At 41.5% G+C, this 20,348-nt stretch overlaps 1 protein-coding gene across 4 annotated transcripts in view; it reads right to left on the bottom strand.

Annotated features, from left to right (window-relative positions):
- Positions 1 to 20,348, bottom strand: part of agap3 (ArfGAP with GTPase domain, ankyrin repeat and PH domain 3) — a 133,775-nt gene that overhangs the window by 25,409 nt on the left and 88,018 nt on the right. For all 4 annotated transcript variants that reach the window (XM_058069016.1, XM_058069017.1, XM_058069015.1 and 1 more), the window contains 3 exons: positions 18,756 to 18,860; positions 15,761 to 15,932; positions 7,730 to 7,879 (listed from right to left, as the gene is read on the bottom strand). In XM_058069016.1, the coding sequence (XP_057924999.1) occupies positions 7,730 to 7,879; positions 15,761 to 15,932; positions 18,756 to 18,860 (427 nt within the window). The remainder of the gene's footprint in view (positions 1 to 7,729; positions 7,880 to 15,760; positions 15,933 to 18,755; positions 18,861 to 20,348) is intronic.

Raw genomic sequence — 20,348 nt, 5'->3', positions numbered from 1 at the left:
ATCACCTGTCGTTGCCTTGCGGAGGTTTACATCCATGAGAAATGTGCATAAAAAACAGACGGGAAAACGCTTTGCCTCCTACTAGAGTGACTGTGTTGTCATACCTTCTACAGTGTAAAAGACAGGTATGGGGCCATCAGTGGACAAATGGACACCAAAGTTAGCCCCCAGCGAAGCTATATGACTGTCTGAGAGTGACGAGGTTGGAGGGTTGGGGTGGGGTGTTTCTTGTAAGTGATTTTATAAATGTGATATTAACCTGTGTTACCGTTGGGCAAAGGGATTGGAGGGATGGGACAATGGGAGGGGGGTGTCAGCTTGCCATCCGTCTGATTTCCTGACATTTGACATCACTTTCCCTTCTTTCCCCCCCTCCGGATGCCATTATGAATCCAGGAGACGGGAGGTTGGGGCCTGAGGGAAGGAAGGGAGGGAGGGCCGGTCGGTCGGTAGATGGGCCCCATATTGCTCCCCTCCTACCACCCTGTGTGGTGCTGGCAGCCTCCTCTATTGTCTCCCATCAAAAGCTCATTGTAGTGTGGCAAACTCCATTCATTTCCCTGAGCGCCGTCCCATCCCCCGGGGGTGGAGTGCAGGAGGACAAGAGGCTCAGGGATTATTGCTGTTGTCGTTTGCCAGTTGCACATGCCGTAATGTGCAGCGCGGCGCCATTAGCCAGTGTACAACATTAGGCCTAATTCAGTCATTACCTTTAGGGAGATGGGGCTCTTTTGGAGGAGTGGGATGAGCTCAGCGGGGGATTGACGATGCTCACGTCGCATGGGGGAATTGTGGTGGTGGGGAAGACTTGAGCTGAGAAGGCCCGTGGATGTTTGGGAGTGGGCACAAGTATTGGAGACGACAATGTTTATTTGTCATAAAAACCTGGTTTAAAGTTTAAAGACAGGTCCCAAAGCCACAATAACAAACTCAATTAATGATATTATGACACTATCTGATAGAGCTCTGATTGGACTGTGTAGGTGTACCTAATATTCTGACCCATGTTCAGTGAAGTATGTCGGCACTCTGAAAAACATGATTGAAACCCGCCTCTTATCCTCCATCCTAATGTCCCTCCGATAATCAATGTTGGGTGTTCCACAGTGCAGGGTGCTTCCATTCTGCCATTCCAGTGGACCTAAATGAAGCCCCCGTCACTCCATTATCCTTGGCGAAGGTTGCAGGTTAAACACAAAATGTGATGGTACCGAGATGCAAAAAGATTGATGATTTGCCAGAGAATGAATACATCTTAGCCTGCATAACCATTTCCATATTATTTAGAGAATGTGCTCATTTGTAAAGCCGTTGTGCAAAAGGCGGGCGCACGGGTAGGAACATCTCTTGAATATTGAAAGACAATTTTTGATTAAACCCCGGACCATTTTTTTTTAAATGCTTGCATTCATACGGGCAGCCATTCTTAATGCACCGCATGCTTGTTTAGAGCCTGCGATCCTTATTAGAATTCAATTTTTGGGGGTGAATTAAAAGCAATAGTCAAAGTTGCTCAAGTTTACTACTGTGCATCACTAATGTTGGCAACATCTACACTCATTTGATGTGTTTTTTTGTGTAAGCCTTTACTCGGAAACCACTGTGCACAAAAGGGTAAAAATTGTCAAAACCTGCACCCCCACTCTGTTGACTACGCTATTATATTTCTGCCAAACACTGCTGTAACTGCTGAGTCATAGAGAGGAAGTAGGATGTTGAATTGTGCAAGTGAAGTAAAATCGTGAAGTAGAACCCCATTATGGATATAAAAAATCCATCCATCTTCTATGTCGCTTATCCTCACTGGGGTGGCGGGTATGCTGGAGCCTATCCCAGCTGTCTTTGGGGGAGAGGCGGGGTACACCCTGGACTGGTCGCCAGCCAATCACAGGGCACATGGAGACAAACACTCACATTCATACCTGTGGACAATTTAGAGTCGCCAAATAACCTAATGTGCATGTTTTTGGAATGTGGGAGGAAAAGCTACGCACAGGGAGAACATGCAGAGCTGCCCAAGCGGAGAATTCAAACCCAGGTCTTCCCGATCTCCTGACTGTGTGGCCAATATGCTAACAACTCAGACACCATGCGGCCCATGTTCAAAATCAAATCTTCCAAATACGCCTCATTGTTGTTAAACCGAAAGTTTGAACCCCATAAGTCAGGCTGACTTGAATCACTCATAAAATCGCTCACTACATTGTGGTTCGAGCATTGCTCCCTTATTGTCTCATTTTTTCCAAAACTTAATATATCATCGCTGTTTCGTGGTTGACTATGGCCCATTATTAGTCAAAAATATTGAAAGACAAGCATTTATCTAACGATGACAAAAACTGTGAAGTTTATAAAGTATGTGTTACATGTATGCTGGCATGTATTCCAAATATTTGTGATCACAACCCATAAAGGGTGCCACAAAGGTACCATAACACGCATCAGTGTTCAAGCCGCATTCACAAAATTTCGAGAGGAAAAACAGATGTGAAATTGCTGAAGGTCATTACTCAATATACATAACAGAATGACTCACAGTGTCATCTTATGAAGAATGCTAAACTCATCACACAGCAACTTAACACTCAAAAGGTGGCTAGGAAATATTCAATACAAGTACCAATACGAGTTAAAAAAAAACTACTTTAATGGCTTCCCATGATGCAATACTAATTATAATATATTTCACATTCAGAGTTTCAGAGTTTACAGCCAATCAAAGTAGTTGATATCATTCAACAATTCACAATTCAATTCAATATGGCAATAAAGATAATTACACATACAGTAATTCCCGAGTCGTATGTCAGTTAAAATAGCTACCTAGCACGTCCAGTTAGCTCACTGTTAGCCCATTTGGTATCAAACATTACAGATATACGAGAAATGAAAATTATCAATCAAACAATTTACTTTTTTTCTTGCTGCTACAAATGAATGGATAACTTGTCTTAGAGATATAGGCATCTTACAGCCGAGTTAGTTTATCTGTAATCAGAATACCAAAGATAAAAGATGCATCTCTATGTGCAGCTTGAGACATCTGCCTACCACTTCATCTTTGCCGCAGGAGAAGCACCAGCAAATCACAAGGGGAGCTTAATGTCAGCAGACTGATGTCATATGACATCTAGAAAGTGACATTTATGAGATTGACCCAAACTACCTAGCTTGTGATGGACCTAACAGGCACCCCTGCTCTATACATTGTATAGAAATTACAAATAAGAGAATTGATGCACAGATAGCCTTTTCCAGTGGCACCATGTTTTCCGCCTCTGCCTCCTGATGTGAAGGTGATGGCATAGTAGCGGGGTTTGATTTCGACACCGGGCTGTAATGAAGTTTGACATTTAGTTTGGAGAGAGCAGCGGAGCGCGATCGGGCCTTGATTAGCGCACTCTAATTGAGGATAATAAGGGGGAGGCGGTGATTGTTTCTAATTTTTGCCATTAATTGCAGCCGTTTGATTGAGGACAGACAGGGCTGCTGTGTCAAGGGGCCGGGCGGAATCGCAGCACTCCTCGCATGCAGCTTCTTGAATAACAATGAAATTAGTTCTCCGGGTTGTGAATCGCATGATCCGATGGCGGTGTGTAGTTTACAAGTCACAAGTGAACACTGATGATGTTATTGCTTGCTTAGGGCAAACTCACACTAGGCCACAAGTACCATGCTTTGGCCTGATCCAGGTTAGTCTAAATGCTCAGCATGCTTTCACAAAGCTGGACCAGCACACAATACAGGTGAGACTTGGAATGACTGAAATGCAATTGCTCCCCAACAAGTCCTTACTGTTAACCAGCACATTTCACAATATAAATAACAATAGAATAATAATAATGTTAATAATAATAAAAAAACATCCCACAACATGGTCGCATGATGTCATTAAAGATATTGCTCCTTTAATGAGTAAGCACCACTAGGCACAATAGAAGTAATCAGAACGACTCAAAATAAGACAGGAGATAATCCACAAAGTCAGGGAAACTGCAGTAATAAAGCAGGACAGAAGTGATGGGACAAGCAAACAGGTTAAAGCATGAATGCTCAGTGCGAGGGCAGGCCAGCGGGGGCCAGGAGAGGGAGGGGGACTCCTGCCTAAGCTAGTGTGAGTACGCACCTGGTCGTCGGTAACTGAGTGCACTTTCTCTCCTCAGGCACAAAACGACTGCATGCACACGTGCAGCGTAGCCAAGTCATATAATGACTGCTCTGCACCGAATGATAACCAACATGTTTTATAATAGGGCGGCACGGCGGTCGAGTGGTTAGCGCGCAGACCTCACAGCTAGGAAACCAGGGTTCCACCTTCGGCCATCTCTGTGTGGAGTTTGCATGTTCTCCCCGTGCATGCGTGGGTTTTCTCCGGGTACTCCGGTTTACTCCCACATTCCAAAAACATGCTAGGTTAATTGGCCACTCCAAATTGTCCATAGGTATGAATGTGAGTGTGAATGGTTGTTTGTCTATATGTGCCCTGTGATTGGCTGGCGACCAGTCCAGGGTGTACCCCGCCTCTCGCCCAAAGACAGCTGGGATAGGCTCCAGCACCCTCGTGAGGAAAAAGCGGTAGAAAATGAATGAATGAATGTTTTATAATAGAAATACAAAAGTCAAACCCACAGCACCCGCGACTCGTGACTACATGCACCATTTAATTAACATGTCCGTGTGTCTTGAAAGTATTTGATGACAGCAGCCACTTTGCACAATAAAAGTAATTAGAATGACTCAAAATAAGTCTGGAGCTAATCCACAAAGTCAGGGAAATTGCAGAAATACAGCAGAATAGAAGTGATGGGACAGGCAAACGAGGGCGAATGATGGGGACCAAGAGGAGGGAGTCCAGCCCCAGAACAAATGACTTTGTGTGAATGCCCGCGTAGTGTCTCCTTCTTTATGTTCCAGGTACAGAATGAGCACACCCAGGGTCATTTTCCACAACATTAGGGTACAGATATTGATAATTAGAAGTGTTCATGACTCTGTTGGAGCTCCCCCGCCCCACTCCGACCCTGAGGGGTAGTGCTCCCCTTTAACCCCAAGCGACATTAAACAAATGCTAGCTGTCACTTCAGAGGCAGGTTCCAGCCATACGGAGCTGTGCTGCCGGGACAGACGTTAGGAGGAGGCAGCCGAGGGTGGGAGGTTGTCGGCGAGGAGAAGCATACGGAGGACCCCTGTGCCCCCAGCTGTCTGAGCCAGCTAATGACTCGTCTCAGGGGGGCTGTTGTAGGCGAGCAGGGAAATTGAAACAGACGCCTGGACCAGTAGCTGCTACATGTGTGGCTGCGTGCTGCCATTCAAGACAACACTCAGCACAAGCAGAACTGCTAATGTGAAGCAACGTCACAGTTTTAATCGCTTGGAAGGCTGAAAGATAGACTTTTCTTTAAATGCTTACATACAGCTTGAGTTGTCGACCACAACAATGTATTCCACCTAATAAATGCTCAACTAGCATTTACAGCGACTAAGGCTTTTATGATGGGGGCGAGCACTGTGGTGAGTTTTTGAGGCTTGCGATGTGATCATCTGTTGGGCAGCGGCTAAAGCCCTGGTACCAATCCGCTGTACTGAGTACCAACTCAGTACGGATTTGAGAGCATGCAGACACTATGTAGCACTTTTAGTGCAGGAGGAACTTTCGTTGTGTGCGGGTCTGCGTCAGGCTACGGATGACGTGCAACACGCGTGCCTTCTGCAACCACTTCTGAGTCCGTGTGCACACAAGTGGTGGATGCACGTCAGTCTCAGCAGCCACACATCATGTGGACAGTGACGAGTGACCGTGTGTGCCGCGCTTGAAACAGGCATTGTGCGTAGTGATTTCAGCAGTGGTGCCAAGCTGACAGATGAATGCCGACATTTTCTATCCACTCCGGGATGCCGAGGACACAGACACAACTAAATATGTAGTTCAGAAGGCAGCGGATGCTGCTGGAGGGGCCCAGCAGAGGAGGGCAAACCTGCTTTTCATCCAGGTTTTCAGTTACTAATGTGAGAAGACTAGAAATAAATGCATTGTGAAATCCAAAACAGGAGTTGTGGACATTTTTGTTATTGTTCTGGTAAAACAAGCATATTAGCTTTGTTTTGAAAATGAAAATAATTTTTCATTTTCATTTTTCAATTTTAGCCATTTTCATTTTGTAAAAGTAGTATTTTGTTATTGTGTTACTTTCTCTGAAAGTGTTTGCTAAAAATCACATTTTAACCTTATTGATTGCACTGAAATTAAATAAAATGGGCCAAATTCTAAAACACTGCCGCTTCATATTTAGTCCTTCCACGGGGATATATTCAATATGTTGCACATAAAGGCCAACTTCTGCTCATTCATCTCAAGAGGCCACAAATTCATGTTATTCTGCTTTGAGGTGTGGTGCTGATGGAAAGTGATAGAAGTGTCGACGTCCAAGCAGAATTGATCATTCAAGGGGTCCAAATGAGAGACGGGAGGGGGCTTGTGCGTCTGAGCTACGAGGGCCGCGCACACAGTTGGTCTCCTGCAGCGCTCGTAAAGTGCGCTCTTTAAACTGCCGGGGCCCCTGGGAGAAGGAAGAATGGAGGGGACGGGTGGGGGTATAGGGTGGAGGACCGGAGAGGTGGGGGGAGCCGGCGCTGCCGCCGCCGTTGCTGCTGCCGCCGCGCTAATGAGAACTACCAGAGTGCAAACATGCATGGAAATGACTGTTATTCTGTTGATGTGCATTTAAGTGCTTTTTTACTGCCAACCACAAAGAGGGAAATAACTGGTGATGAATGGTACCCCCGAAAAACATTCATTTTCCTCCTCGCAAGAGAAGAGAGCGGCACAAAATATAGAAAGGAAGGAGAGGGGGGGGCTATGATGGAAGGCGAAGACATGCATGGCAAATATATTATTTGACTTCAGTTGTCGACAAGATGCAATGTGGCGGCGGGAAGTTAACCTTCAGTCTCGCTCAAAGAGCAGCAAACTAAAAATGTAAAAAAAGGTCAAAGTGATCAAAGATCAGCTCATCAGCTAAATGAGCCTCGTTAGTAAATGGCAAAAATTTCACCTTAAGTGGGCTTAATTCCAACTACTTCAATAGCGTATGAGTCCATCTCATCTGTAATCTGTAATGATTAGGAATTATGCAACAATTGAGATGAAACTTTGTCCTTCCCTTCATACAATATACTGTATCATAGTTGTGTGTCACTAGTTTTAATTTTCTTCTGACATTCATGTCAACATATAGATTCTTATAGTTCACCTCATATAATAGCTCACTGGAATTGCTCTTTACACTCATTCAGCAGTAAATAGACATTTAAACTGCAATTATTTATAACTATTTATTATTTCTGAGTTATTTGTTTGACCTGCTATCAACCCTGTTTTATTTTAAATTAAGTTGTAACTAATCTTACCAACATTTTAAAACCAATGTTTAAACCATTTTAAGTTAATATTATTAAGTTAATATTGAGTTTTAAGTCACTATTATTAATAGTATTATTATATTATGATTAATTAATTACATTATATTTACATTGTATAGATATTAATTTAAAAACCATTAATTCATCTCAACTGAATCATAAACTAAAGTAATAAAAGACCACCTTCATTTTATTTGATCTAACTGTTTAATATTGTATCTGCAATGTATCTTCTAATATTAACCTTATCTTATTCTTTGATTTTCTTAGAATATGTGATCTTGTGTGACACAAAAAAAAATGTTCTTACGGGGTGCACTGCTTGTACTGGTGTTGATGGCGTCATTCCACTGGTCAGCACTGGACACGGAGAAGGAGCGTTGGTGCATCCCGTCTTTGCTGCCTCCAAATATGGATGCGCCCGTCTGGAGGGAAGTACTGCTGTTGGAGTGAGGAGCACCTGACAAGAGGAGGACAAAGAAAAGACAGACTTGTCATGCATGAGTGTGAGAGGAAAGAGACTTAGTCAAAAGTTTTGGAGAGGCTGTCGCCATCTTTATCTCAAACAATCAACACACACACAGACGCTCTCCGCCTCTAATGAGGCCTTAATTAACAAGATACACTCTGAACGCTAATTATCGCGCCTCATCCCTCTGTCTGACTGCCTCATCCATCTCCACCGGCGTCAGCGGGCGCTCTCCTCCTAACCTCCAATCAGGCGAGCCGCGGACGCCTAGGATCTCTTTACTAATTCATGGGCTCGGCGGCGCCATGTGAGGTCCTTCCTCCTCCTACTTTGACACATCCCAAATAATCCTACTCACAGGAATGGAAAGGAATCTTTGCTGTTTAATTGAGAATAAAGGAAGAGTCCGACTACAAACCTGCATTCATTTAAAAAGGAATATCATTTAATGAGTAAATAAGTTTGACGATGATACAACACAGACATATATATACAGTATATAAAGATGGAGATTAGAGTATATATCTATCTATTAGGGATAGAGAGAGCCAAATATATATATATATATATATATATATATATATATATATATATATATATATATATATATATACTGTATATCAAGGCCCTTTTATTCAATAATTACAGCATAATATGTGTCATTGAGGCAATAACAAGAGGAACATATAGCGCGTCGTCCGCACGCTAAGTAAACTAAGCGGCACGGGCGCTTGTTAGGATAATATGTCCTACTCATTATCCAGAGTAATAAGTGTATCAAATTCACATAATCATGTCTAATTAGTATCAGTAATTATCTTGTTGGGCCCAAGAATATTAATCTTGGGGTCCCAGAGGGGAGGGAGTGCCATCGCAGCACGAGTGAGAACGAGAGCGAGGGAATCACGCTGAGGCGCACAGAAGAAATTAGCATGCTGAAATCAGAGCAGAAAACGAGGAGGAGGAGGAGGAGGAGGAGGACTGGGAAACAAATGGGAAAACTTTGTTTTAATAGAAATGTGACATATGAATTGAGTGGGAGACAGAAAGTGTAACTACCTTGTAATATCGTCTGTTACTGTTGCATATGTCTGTATTGTTGCATATATATTATTTCTTTTTTAATAATTTTTTTAGAATTGTATTTATTGCTAGTAGTTTGCATGTTTTTTTTTAAAGTTAGAAATATCATTAGGCCGTTTACACTGAACCATAAATGTGGCATACTTTTAGATCCCAAATTAACATCATTTTATGTGTATTAAACATTAAAAAAAACTCACTACTGACACATATTCCTAATTCCCTTCTATTAAACCGGCTGTACGGAACAATATCCATATACAGGAATACAGAAATTAATTGTTAATACTAAATATTATAAACTACAGTGGTTAAAATAACAAATAAATAAACATTGTTTGATTATTTTAACATCGAATTTCAAGTTTGTACATGGACTAAGCTCAAACATTTACTAATCTAAATGCTAACATTAGCATTGATGCTAGTGCGCAAAGCCAACTATGATGATGCTCGTCCACCAGGATTATAGAACGCTATAGTAGGCAATGTAGAGGTACAACGACAGATCGTCTCTTTTACACAGGAAAATACATCCAATCAGAGCTGTAACAGAAGATCCGGCATTTAGCCACATTTGCCTTTTACACAGAACTCAACAAAGTGGAGACTGTGTATGCCACAGGTGTCAAATTCAAGGCCTGCGGGTCAAATGTGGTCCTGGCACGTGAGTTTATGCTAACTGCGGATCGTGGACCTCATTAACGGGCTTATGATGATCCATCCATCCATTTCCTCCGCTTATGATGACATGGCAAATAAAGTAACAGTTAATAGTTGTGAAATGTTGCTATACTTATTAACTTACTTACTAATACTATGTATTACAAAGTACATATAATACTAACTGCACAATCATTGTTACTACAGTTGCCCGATTCAGATTCAAAGTAACAATACTTTAACTGTACATGACTAAAAAAAGAGAGCACTTTAAAACTGCCTTTAACTTTACTACTTTAAAACTCCGGTGTATAAGCGGCTACTTTTTAATAACCTTTGGACCCTGCAGACAGTGAGAAAGCAATAGGTCTTTCTTTGACAAGAGCCACTCAAAGTTATCAGTACTACAATGGCTTGTCAACCCATTGGAAGGCAGTGGAGGTCAATTTAAATACCGGTATAATGACAGACTCACAGTGTCATCTTTGAACAAACACTTTACGAACAGCCCTAAATGCATCACACAGCAACTGAATACGCGAAAGGTGCATCCACAAATATACAAACATGTACTAAATTTTAAATAAAAAAACAACACTATCTCTAAACTCCCCAGTCAGCTTTACACTAGGCGGTGCCATTCATACAGAAAAGGGACAATGGAAAAATGTCAGCTTCCTGGCAGTTTATATACTGTATGAGAGATGCCAGGGATGCATTAACACTAATTACAAGCTAGTGTAGGATCAACATGCTTTCAAAGCTTTTCCAAAAGGTATAATTATCAAATATTGATACTTTAAAGGCCACCTTTTTCTAAAGTTTGACGTGCTAAAAGAAAAAAAAAACTGGAAGATAATGACAAAAGAGCTTCGTCTGCTATTTAAAATTCAACAATCACAACCTAATTGTCAAATTGGATGCTAATGATAAATGAATTATACATGGCTGTACCCATTAGTCCCCATGGACCACTCCTGCATAAAGGGGGCGATAATGTAATTACAGTGGAGAAATAATCAGCTTGTGGCATTCAAAAGAGCTAAGGGCTCCAGCCAGGCCCGACCTAGACGCATTCTAGCAAGTTCCTTAGCAATGGGGGCACTAACAAACAAGCCAAGGGCAAAACGATCAGGTTAGGAGCTGAGAATTACAGGTATGGGTGAAGGCAACATAGGGGTTAATCCCAAACAAGGTGAACATGAATGCAATAATAATAATTTAACAATACATGATTACATCTGCTTTTCCAGGCAATTATTGATCAACAGATTTGCTATATTAGCATCGCTGACATCATGCCATCTAATTAGAATCAATTGAGTGTAATCAATTTTTACAGCAATTTATTCAATTCTATCATTTAACCTGGCTGAGTTACTATTTTTAATAATTTTTGTCAGTTTTTATTCCAGTACTTATCTATCCTCATGAATTAAAATGTAATTTAACATACATTGTGCTGATTTATTACGTACTACACAAGGTTTCTGTCAATTTATGTTCTTTTGTTACTGAATTAAGTTAACTTTACTAATATTATTTCATCCATTCAGAAAATTGGTAATGTGGTATATATTAAAAATAGGACGAGAAGACATTTTTGAGGCACAGAGAAGGATTAAATAAGATCTGATTCTTCCTACTTCTTTTCAGACGTGTGGAATTGTGCAAGTGTAAATGTGATGGTCTTCAATGTAACTTTTGTTTGTTTTTTATGTTTGACATAAACTAGATCATTACAATTATAAAAAATACAGTATTAGACAGCAAGAAAATGATTATGCTTAAAAATATTGCAATAAAAAGTTATAAATGTTATGCAGTCAGGTCATGGTAGTGTGTATGTGTGTGTATGTGTGCGCGCGTGTGTGTGAGAGCTAAGTAGAAGCGATGGATTAAGCGGGAAGCGGCGCCGCCTCTCTTCTCTTTAGGCCGAGGCCGTCAGCGGGTTGATGAGCCGTGACGAGGCCCGACCCTCTGTGGAGTTGTTGCCATTATGTACAAGTATTGGCATAATGACGCATTCATGCTAATGCGGGCTGGGCAGCACATCATCTGCCTGTGTGTAATACACCACTATCATCATCATCAGCATCATTCCCACCAACAACCTGTCCTGCTATGTTCTCCCACTCCGACCCCCACATATTACCATATCATCTACTATCACAGCTATCCCTGCTACACCACAATTAACATTGCTTATTGTTTGTTTTGGTCATTAGATTTATTCTGACAACATTTATGCAAATCTATCTATAGTCCCGACGGCAATAGGTGAATTTCCGCAAAGTAGGATTCAATATTAATAAACTGAATATTTTCATGGTTAGAGCATGGAAGACTTGCTTATGACTTTCTAAAAATGTTTTTTTTTAACCTTATTAGAGCCATGTAGACATGAACGAACACTCCTATCATCACCTTTATACTTGTATTGTCTAGTATAGTAAACATGATAAGCAATAATAAGACTGCTATATAAGTATTGGGAAAGTTCCTTGTTGTATTATTTTGAACGTAATGTGGGTCGATTGCATGGCGTTAAAAAAGATCTGCCTATCATCCATTCTCACTGATGTTTGTCACTAGATTGATATACAGGACAGCCTGTCTAACATCAATCTGCTGTACAATACTGAGAGCCTTGTTCACAGACCCCGCTTATGCTCAGGCTACCATGTTTTAAGTGACACAAAGATGGCTGTCATTTTAGCAATAGCCTCCAATGTATTTCTTCAAAATTTTAAAATAGGTTTGAAACGGACAGGCGAGAAGGACAAAAACTAGGGCTGTCAATCGATTAAAATGTTAGATTGTGATTAATAACATTTTGTCTACCGTTAACTCAGAATTAACCATATTTAATCCCAGATAGAAATAAGTTATTATCTATAATAAGTCGATTGTGGTAAACGATTCGATGTGCCACTACAATGTAATTAAATCAAATTTTATGTAAAAGGTTATCAATTTCGGAACAATGGGCTATTATTTAAAACAATACAGTCAGCAAGCATAATGTTGTATTACTATTTATTATTAGCATATTAGCTCTTAAATTCACACAATCATTCAGCAAATGCAAGCTCAAAATAAGCTTTATTCATGATAGATGATTGTGAGTAAAAAAGAGCGTTTCAGATCATGAGGTTTTCGCATTTGGAAGTGAGCTGTGAAAGAAGTTAGGGATGGCTCTGAACACTTGGTGTCAGAGAGCTTTTTCTAACACTGGCTCCCTGTGATGTCAGAGGGAGCCGGGCTTCCTTATATGGTCATGCACTTTAGGTCAGATATGCTCTCGGACTGCCCTCCCCACAGCTGTGCTTCACTCGGTTTATGGTTGTTCACCATGGCTCCCCGGAAGTCTTTCTACGAGGAAAGCTCAGGAACAAGTTGTTGGAGTTGGTGATTCCCATCAAGAGAAGAAGATTTTCTTGTAAAATATCCACTAAACTGTTGCTGAAGCTAGAAGCAGTGTGCTCTCGCGGGGAAAAGTGTATTAATCAGACAAACTGCTGCCGTGTGTCCACAGAGGTGAGGAGAACCACAATGTGGCCATGAGAAAGCCACACACTCTCACCAGGAAAGATGTATTAATGTCGGACACAATATGCCTGCACACAGTAAACGCGGACCTGCGTTACCACTCTTTGAGTTCATACACAGTAAGTCAGGGTTCTCTAGCCATTAGCTCATGAAATAGCACTAGCTCAAAACCACTTTTCAACCTCTCCAATAGCAAGCTTTATTCATATATTATCCACTCGTATATCCACAAAGTTAGAAGGGGGGGTTCAGCAGCAGTCCTGAAGTACTTGGGAGTGTGACCGGTGGCAGACCATGGGTGGAATAAATTAAAACAGACCGTTTTGGAAATCCGAGGAAATTCATTCATTCATTCATTCATTTTCTACCACTTTTCCTCACGAGGGTCGCGGGGGTGCTGGAGCCTATCCCAGCTGTCTTCAGGGGTGAGGCGGGGTACACCCTGGACTGGTCGCCAGCCAATCACAGGGCACATATAGACAAACAACCATTCACACTCACATTCATATCTATGGACAATTTGGAGTCGCCAATTAACCTAGCATGTTTTTGACCTAGCATGCACGGGGAGAACATGCAAACTCCACACAGAGATGGACAAGGGTGGAATTTTTTTTTTTAGTTACAAAATCTTGGCATTTCTCATTAATAAAAGTAGAGACTGAGGAATATTCTAGTAATACTGCACCCAGAACGAAGATACAGCAACATGGTAAGCTCGACCAATAAGCAGCAGCGGTAGTATCTGCTTTAGAAAAGCATCAATAGCAAGTATGGCAAGTAAGTAGTGGGAAGTGAAAAAGAGCCAAAACAGTACTTTCTTGTCTCGTCCACAGGCTTGATTAAAAGTGACTATGCCTATTAATGCTTGCATGGCACGGCATGTACCTGTCGCTTGGTGACACCACGCGAAGGATCGCATTTAAAAAAAGGTTCCGCTCAGCAGCCAGCAGAGGAATTAAACCTGGCCGCCTGGCAAACTCGTGGGCGCTCTCATCCTCACATTTACTCTCTTCTCATCATCTTCCCGTCTAGTACTCATCCTCCCCGCCCCTCCTCGCCCCATCCTTCTTCTGGCGGTGATTATAAAGGTCTTTAGATCCAAAAGGGACAAATGAATTACCAAAGGCAAAAGACAAGGCTCGTGATTTAGGCGCCATGAATGAGAAATTACCCCTTTGTTCCCATCATCAATTGCATGTCTAATGAAATCAAAACCCTGATCGCATAATCAGAAGAGGGTCCTCCACCCGGAGAGAGACCTGATGTGATTTGTAACCTTTCTTTTGCTAAGTGGAGATTAAGGCGCATCGCCCTTACATTGTTCAGATGAGATGCGCATGGCAACTGATAATCTTGGGAGGAAGCTTATGTTAAGGCAGGAGTGTTCAAAGTGTGGCTTGGGGGACTTTTGCGGTCCACAGCTATTTTTTTATTGGAATGTAGCACATTCTACAAACATAATATGCAAAATGACGTATTGTGTAGTGTGTTGAGAAAAAATGGCTGCTAATACCGCAAATCTTTTGCTGCATATTTAAGTATATCAATCTGGCTGCTCGCATCCTCTCAGTGGGTACACAGCTTGGACACCAGCCAGTCTTTCCCCTCAAAAAAAAAAATCCTTTTCAAAGACAGACTGACCCTGCCTGCATGTCCTCTGCTCTGTAAACTCCTACATATTCTCAACGTTTGACTAATTGATCCACTTAGTGGCAGGACAGCGCCAAGGGTCCCTGCCCTTTTGGCTCAGCAGATTCCCCTCTTCCTGGCTACTTGGCTTTAGCCCCAGCTCACAGAAACACAGTAGCACTGAAAGACCAACCTCCCTGCTGGGGGACAGCTAATTATTATTAATTACTCTTTAATGTCCAATCACTGCTTTAGCCAGCTGCTCAATGGGAGCTTTATTTTTAAACCTCAACCTCCACCCTGATGTTTGGATCGCAGCCACCAGTGAAGACATAACTAGGACATAGGTCGAAGAAACGTATTGCTATTTGCCAACATGTCCATTATGTTCAAATGCATCCCAAACGAATGATTACAAGCATTAATACACATCTCACGGTCGCTCGTTAAGGCCTAATTGTGCAAACTATGTACTAGGCAGCTAATTTGCATGTGGGGAACATATGGAGAGTACATAATTAACCTGCTGGGATGCATTTTTTTTAATCGCTAATCATTACCAGGAGAGTACAGTCATGTAACGAAACCTGAAATCCCATTTATTTTCTCATATATATATATATATAAATACATTTAGAAAGCGAGTAAGCGCATTAAACTTGTCACTGACTGACTGGCTGCCCAAGAGAAGTCACATGGTATCTACCAAATATGGCCCCATTGCCAATAAATGGTTAAGGATTAACATTAATCATTTCATTAATCATACGCACAATCTCATTTCATACACTTTCATCATTACTATGCATATATTTTTTACATTCTTCCATCAAATATTGATAATTTTCTACTTAATGAAGATTAGATAACCAATTATGTGCTACTACTGCTGCAGACTCATCATCAAACCTTATAATGCAGCGATGAGGCAATTAACGCTACCTGTGTTCCCGATGCCCAGCTGCAGAGCACTACGGTCCTTGGTCAACCCATTGGTCTTGGGGCTGGCGGTGGGGGCGACGGTGGCCACTGCTCTCGGGGGTCGTTTCCCAGGAACTTTGACCGTCGTCCGAAGCAGGTCGATCTCCTTTCCGTGCACATTTTGCATATAGTCCTACAGGAAGAAAGGAAGACACTGTTTTATTTTTGCATTTTTACACAATGTTGAAATGTGCAATTATAAAGGTGACATAAGACATATCCGGAAGAAATAAAACCATGAATATCACAAAAACAGAATGCAGGAATCATGGTGGAATAACAAATGAAAAGCCCATGCCCGCTAGATAGTCGCAGGCGATGGAGGAGCATCCCCTGTGGCTGTGTGACAGTGGACAAGTCATTAAACATCACCTGTGCCCACGCCGCCTCTTTACACTGCGAGATAATGAACGCAAATAGTCATTTTCTTTCAATTTGTATCGTCAATTTGCTTCAAAGCCACCCGAATGTGGCAAGCCAAGGTGAAAATCATGGAGCTCAGCAGAAAGAGGAGATGTCGGCCTTTGTCGCCCTCCACCCACAGTTTCCTGGCTTTTATTACCATGTCATAAAGCACTCATTTCTCTCCCAAGCCTCCTTGCTAATTACCCAGTGAGCGCTCTCATTTCGTTTTATTGCGGGAATTAACAGCCAGATCGAAGCGTGCAAAGCTATTAAGATGTGTGATTAAGCCACATTCAATTAGTTTCTACAAACAATTTAATTGATGTAGCAGATAGAATTAACAGAAGGTGATTGTGTGGATGGCTTGGCTGGCTGTGAAATTAAAGGATCCTACTCACTCCCATGTTTGTCTCTCTCTCCTTTTTCTCAACCTCCGCGCGCACTTCATCGCTATGCTTCACAGCGCCGAACAGGCTCGGGCTGTTACCAAAGTAACGCGACCCTATTCCCTCATAGACTGCTGACCTGTAATGGCTGTAATGATCAAGAGGTGGCATGTTCAGTCAATTACATACGGTATATCGCTGTCCTAGCATATCTTGGCTAACGACAGTTCAACACTCAATTTGTTCCTATTGAGCCCTCTAGTTAGACACGAGACTCTAACAGCTTGTGATATTTCCTACCAGATGCTTTTAACACCCAAGGATGGGAGAACCAGCGAGTCGATTTGAAACACAATGCAAGCGTCAAGTAGATCAGGAAACAATTTCTGCATCCATCCGTTTTTTTTATAAAGCTTAGTCTCATTAGGACAGCGCTTCTCAAATAGTGGGGGCGGGCCCCCCTGGGGGGTCACGGGGAACTGTCAGCAAGAGGCTTTCATTTCAAATAGTACTCAACCACTGCACTGAATTTAATTCATTATTTATGTTACTTTAAATGTACAAATCACTGCCTTTCAATATATTTTGTGATATATAATTTTACATGCCATTTATCCTGTTCCGGATCAAGACGGAGCTGACGGAGGACAAAATGTGGATGGCTGTGCAAAAACAGCTTCCAAACAATACTTTGAATTATGACATAATAGGTCTTCAAGAAAAGAGCTGAAAAGAGCTGAGCGTCAACTTTGGTAGGGTAAGAGGACATGCATGTGTATGTTATGCAACCGAACACCTTTGTAGTTCTTCACATGTGTATTTTTAACTGAAAACTAATAAATGCAGTTACCTTTTGGCCTTCCGTTTTCATGGCATTGTTTTGGTAGCCTGTACATTTAAGACATAAGCTACATTACTACATACAATATACTAAATAATTACATTAATAGGCTCCAGCATACCCACGACCCTAATGAGGACAAGCAGGATAGAAAATGGATGGATGGATAATAAGTTTATGGGTCCTTTTTTTAAACTTAATTCCTTCACATATTTCATACATATTTATGTGCCTTACATTATGATTTGATCACAAATCGGGGAGTACAGTCAGGAGAGTGATTATATACTTGCAATTTTTTTTATATTTTATTTACAATTTAATTTCACTTTTTAAAAGAACACAATTAATTTAATACTTAATTTTAAATTAAGGTATAAAAAATACAAACAATAAAACATTATCAATTTAAAATAATAATTCAAGTCATTACATAATAAATATTATTTGGCCCATGTTGTTAATTCTTCAACAATTAGCATTATATGATTATATTTATTACACTATATATTAGGTCAGTTTCAGAATAAATGCATTCTGAAATACAAAATTCTGAAATACAAAATATTTTCCAGCAAATATCTTAAATATCCTTTTCCAATAAATTAAATATTACATTTTAAAAATCAATACACTGCATGTGCACCATCAGGTCATACATGTGGAACTGGACTGCACATAAAAACTTTGTTTTTTTTTATGTACCATTTACATGACATGCATGTTATGTTTTTGAACAAGAATCATTTTGACCAAGTTGTCAACAAACAAACAAATATTTTCTACACATCATCGACAAAACCATTCCCATAAACATAGTAAGCGTTATAAGAAGAGCTGTGGAGAAAGACGGCTGTTCCTCCATGTATCATCGACAGCCAGTGGAGTGTTTAAGCTGTATTAGCGGCCCCGGCGGGACCCTGACAAAGATGGATGTGATCGGCCAGTCAGGCTCGGCTGCCACGCGGGGAGAGACATTACAAGTACAAGGCAGCGTGGAGTCGAAGCCGCGGCCATGTCTCCATTAGCAGAAACGAGCACCGCGGGACGCCAGAGATGACCACCAGGACGCCCCCTTGCTTAACACTAACGCCAGACACTGGCTTAAATAGCCATTATATGGCAATCAGGCTCGGGCAAGTCATTAGCTACGTGTTTGTAATCGACTTTGATGCAGCAAATGCAAATGTAATCGCAATGGAGAGACAGTGAAGCTCAGCAGTCGGGATGGAGAGGAGAAAAAGCTCAGGAGCTCAGACCAACCACATGAAAGAAATGGGATGTGATGAGAGGAGGAGGGGCTTGCGGGCACGATGAGACTCACATGTAAGCTGGGGTGATAAGTGAGCACGCCGTTATCGCACAGGGTGACGTATTTCTTTTTCCACTCCTTGTTGAGGGATTTGCCACTTCGCTTCAGGAGGATTCCCTGTCAGAGAGCACATAAACACACGGTGAGCGCCAGCCATCAAATGTACGTTAAACACCATAAGCACAGCCGGCGTCATCATTACCACAAACACTTGGAACGACATGAGTTCAGCGGAATTCAGTCAGCGAATGTGTATGAGTGCAATTTTACACTGGAAGTAGATATTTTTCTAGCACAACAAGAATCACGGAGCCAGAATGCTTTAGTCCATGAATATTACGGGTGATTTGGAAACACATTCCACAAAAATGGCCAACCTGATGCACAGAAAAGGCTCTAGTTACAGTGCATCCGTTTAATTCGCTTGTTAACAAAAATAGATAAATGATAGATTTCCTCAAAACTTTGTGGAGAGATGAGGCTAGGCCAGTAGTTCGCTATTATTTTCTGAAATTGCATGCCGAGTTCCACAAATTCATACATGGTGGCAGGTTTGCGCTAATATTGTAAGTCCTCCCCTGACTCTCACGTTCTCGTTGGTCCGTCAGTGGCAACATCCCCCACCCGTAAGGAAGTCAACACTTCATTTTGCTGCAAATGGTCATTAGTTGCATTACAAATTTAGCAATGTCAATATTGTAATTTCTGACGAAACGTGATAAACTAGACATGGGCCGATGCTATGTACTATAATAACAGCTCATTTTGAAACATATTTATTGAAATGAGAAGTCAAAAAATAACAGACAACACAACAGTGAGGCCGTACTGGCGCTAATGTTGGTGCTATTCATGACCATCATTTGGCCACACAACACATCGAGACCCACTTCCAAATGAAGTGGCCACACGGGACCTCCACTTTCTCTCATACAGCAGGTATAACATGAAGGATCATTTTAGTGGTTTTGAAGCAGTGACTTTTTCTTATAAAGTGGTAACCTGGAACTATATACCATTTACCAGTAACTGCTGACTATTACAAACTTAACCTGGTTAAGTCCCTGAAATTGGTTGTAAATGCATGCATTTTATCGTCTTCCTTTATAAATTACAAACTACTAAATTACGTCAAAATCCTGTGATAACAGACTCTGCAATCATACCAAAGACTTATATTGACAAATATGTTGTTACAGTGTATTACATATTAGAGCTCTATAAACCTGCCAATCAACTGACTATCATCTTTAGTGATGCAAATCTCAGTGTGGTGACCATGTGAACCTTCATGTTCCTGGGGCACCTTCACACCTCCCTCCTGCATTCATATACATAACACGTTGAACTCTGGAAGACCCCTTAAATCCCGGATTAAGGACTGTGATCGCCCCTCTTCAAAGCCCATGCGCCGCCTTTTTCTATTCAACTTTATCAACCGGGGAGGGCGTGTGGGTGGGTGTTGGGGGGGTGGTTTAAGGTCCTCTGATGGTTTCCTTATCTGCAGAGTGAATCCACTGGTAAACAATGCAGTTCCTGGGCTGGAGGTGACCAAACGCCGCAGAGTGCACAAGGGCCAGCAGGCTTCTCTGGGGGTTAAATGGT

Source organism: Doryrhamphus excisus, chromosome 3, assembly GCF_030265055.1.
Source record: "Doryrhamphus excisus isolate RoL2022-K1 chromosome 3, RoL_Dexc_1.0, whole genome shotgun sequence".
Taxonomy (NCBI): Eukaryota; Metazoa; Chordata; class Actinopteri; order Syngnathiformes; family Syngnathidae; genus Doryrhamphus; species Doryrhamphus excisus.
Note: the sequence above shows the minus strand (reverse complement) of the source record. Positions and strands in the feature narration are given on the sequence as shown.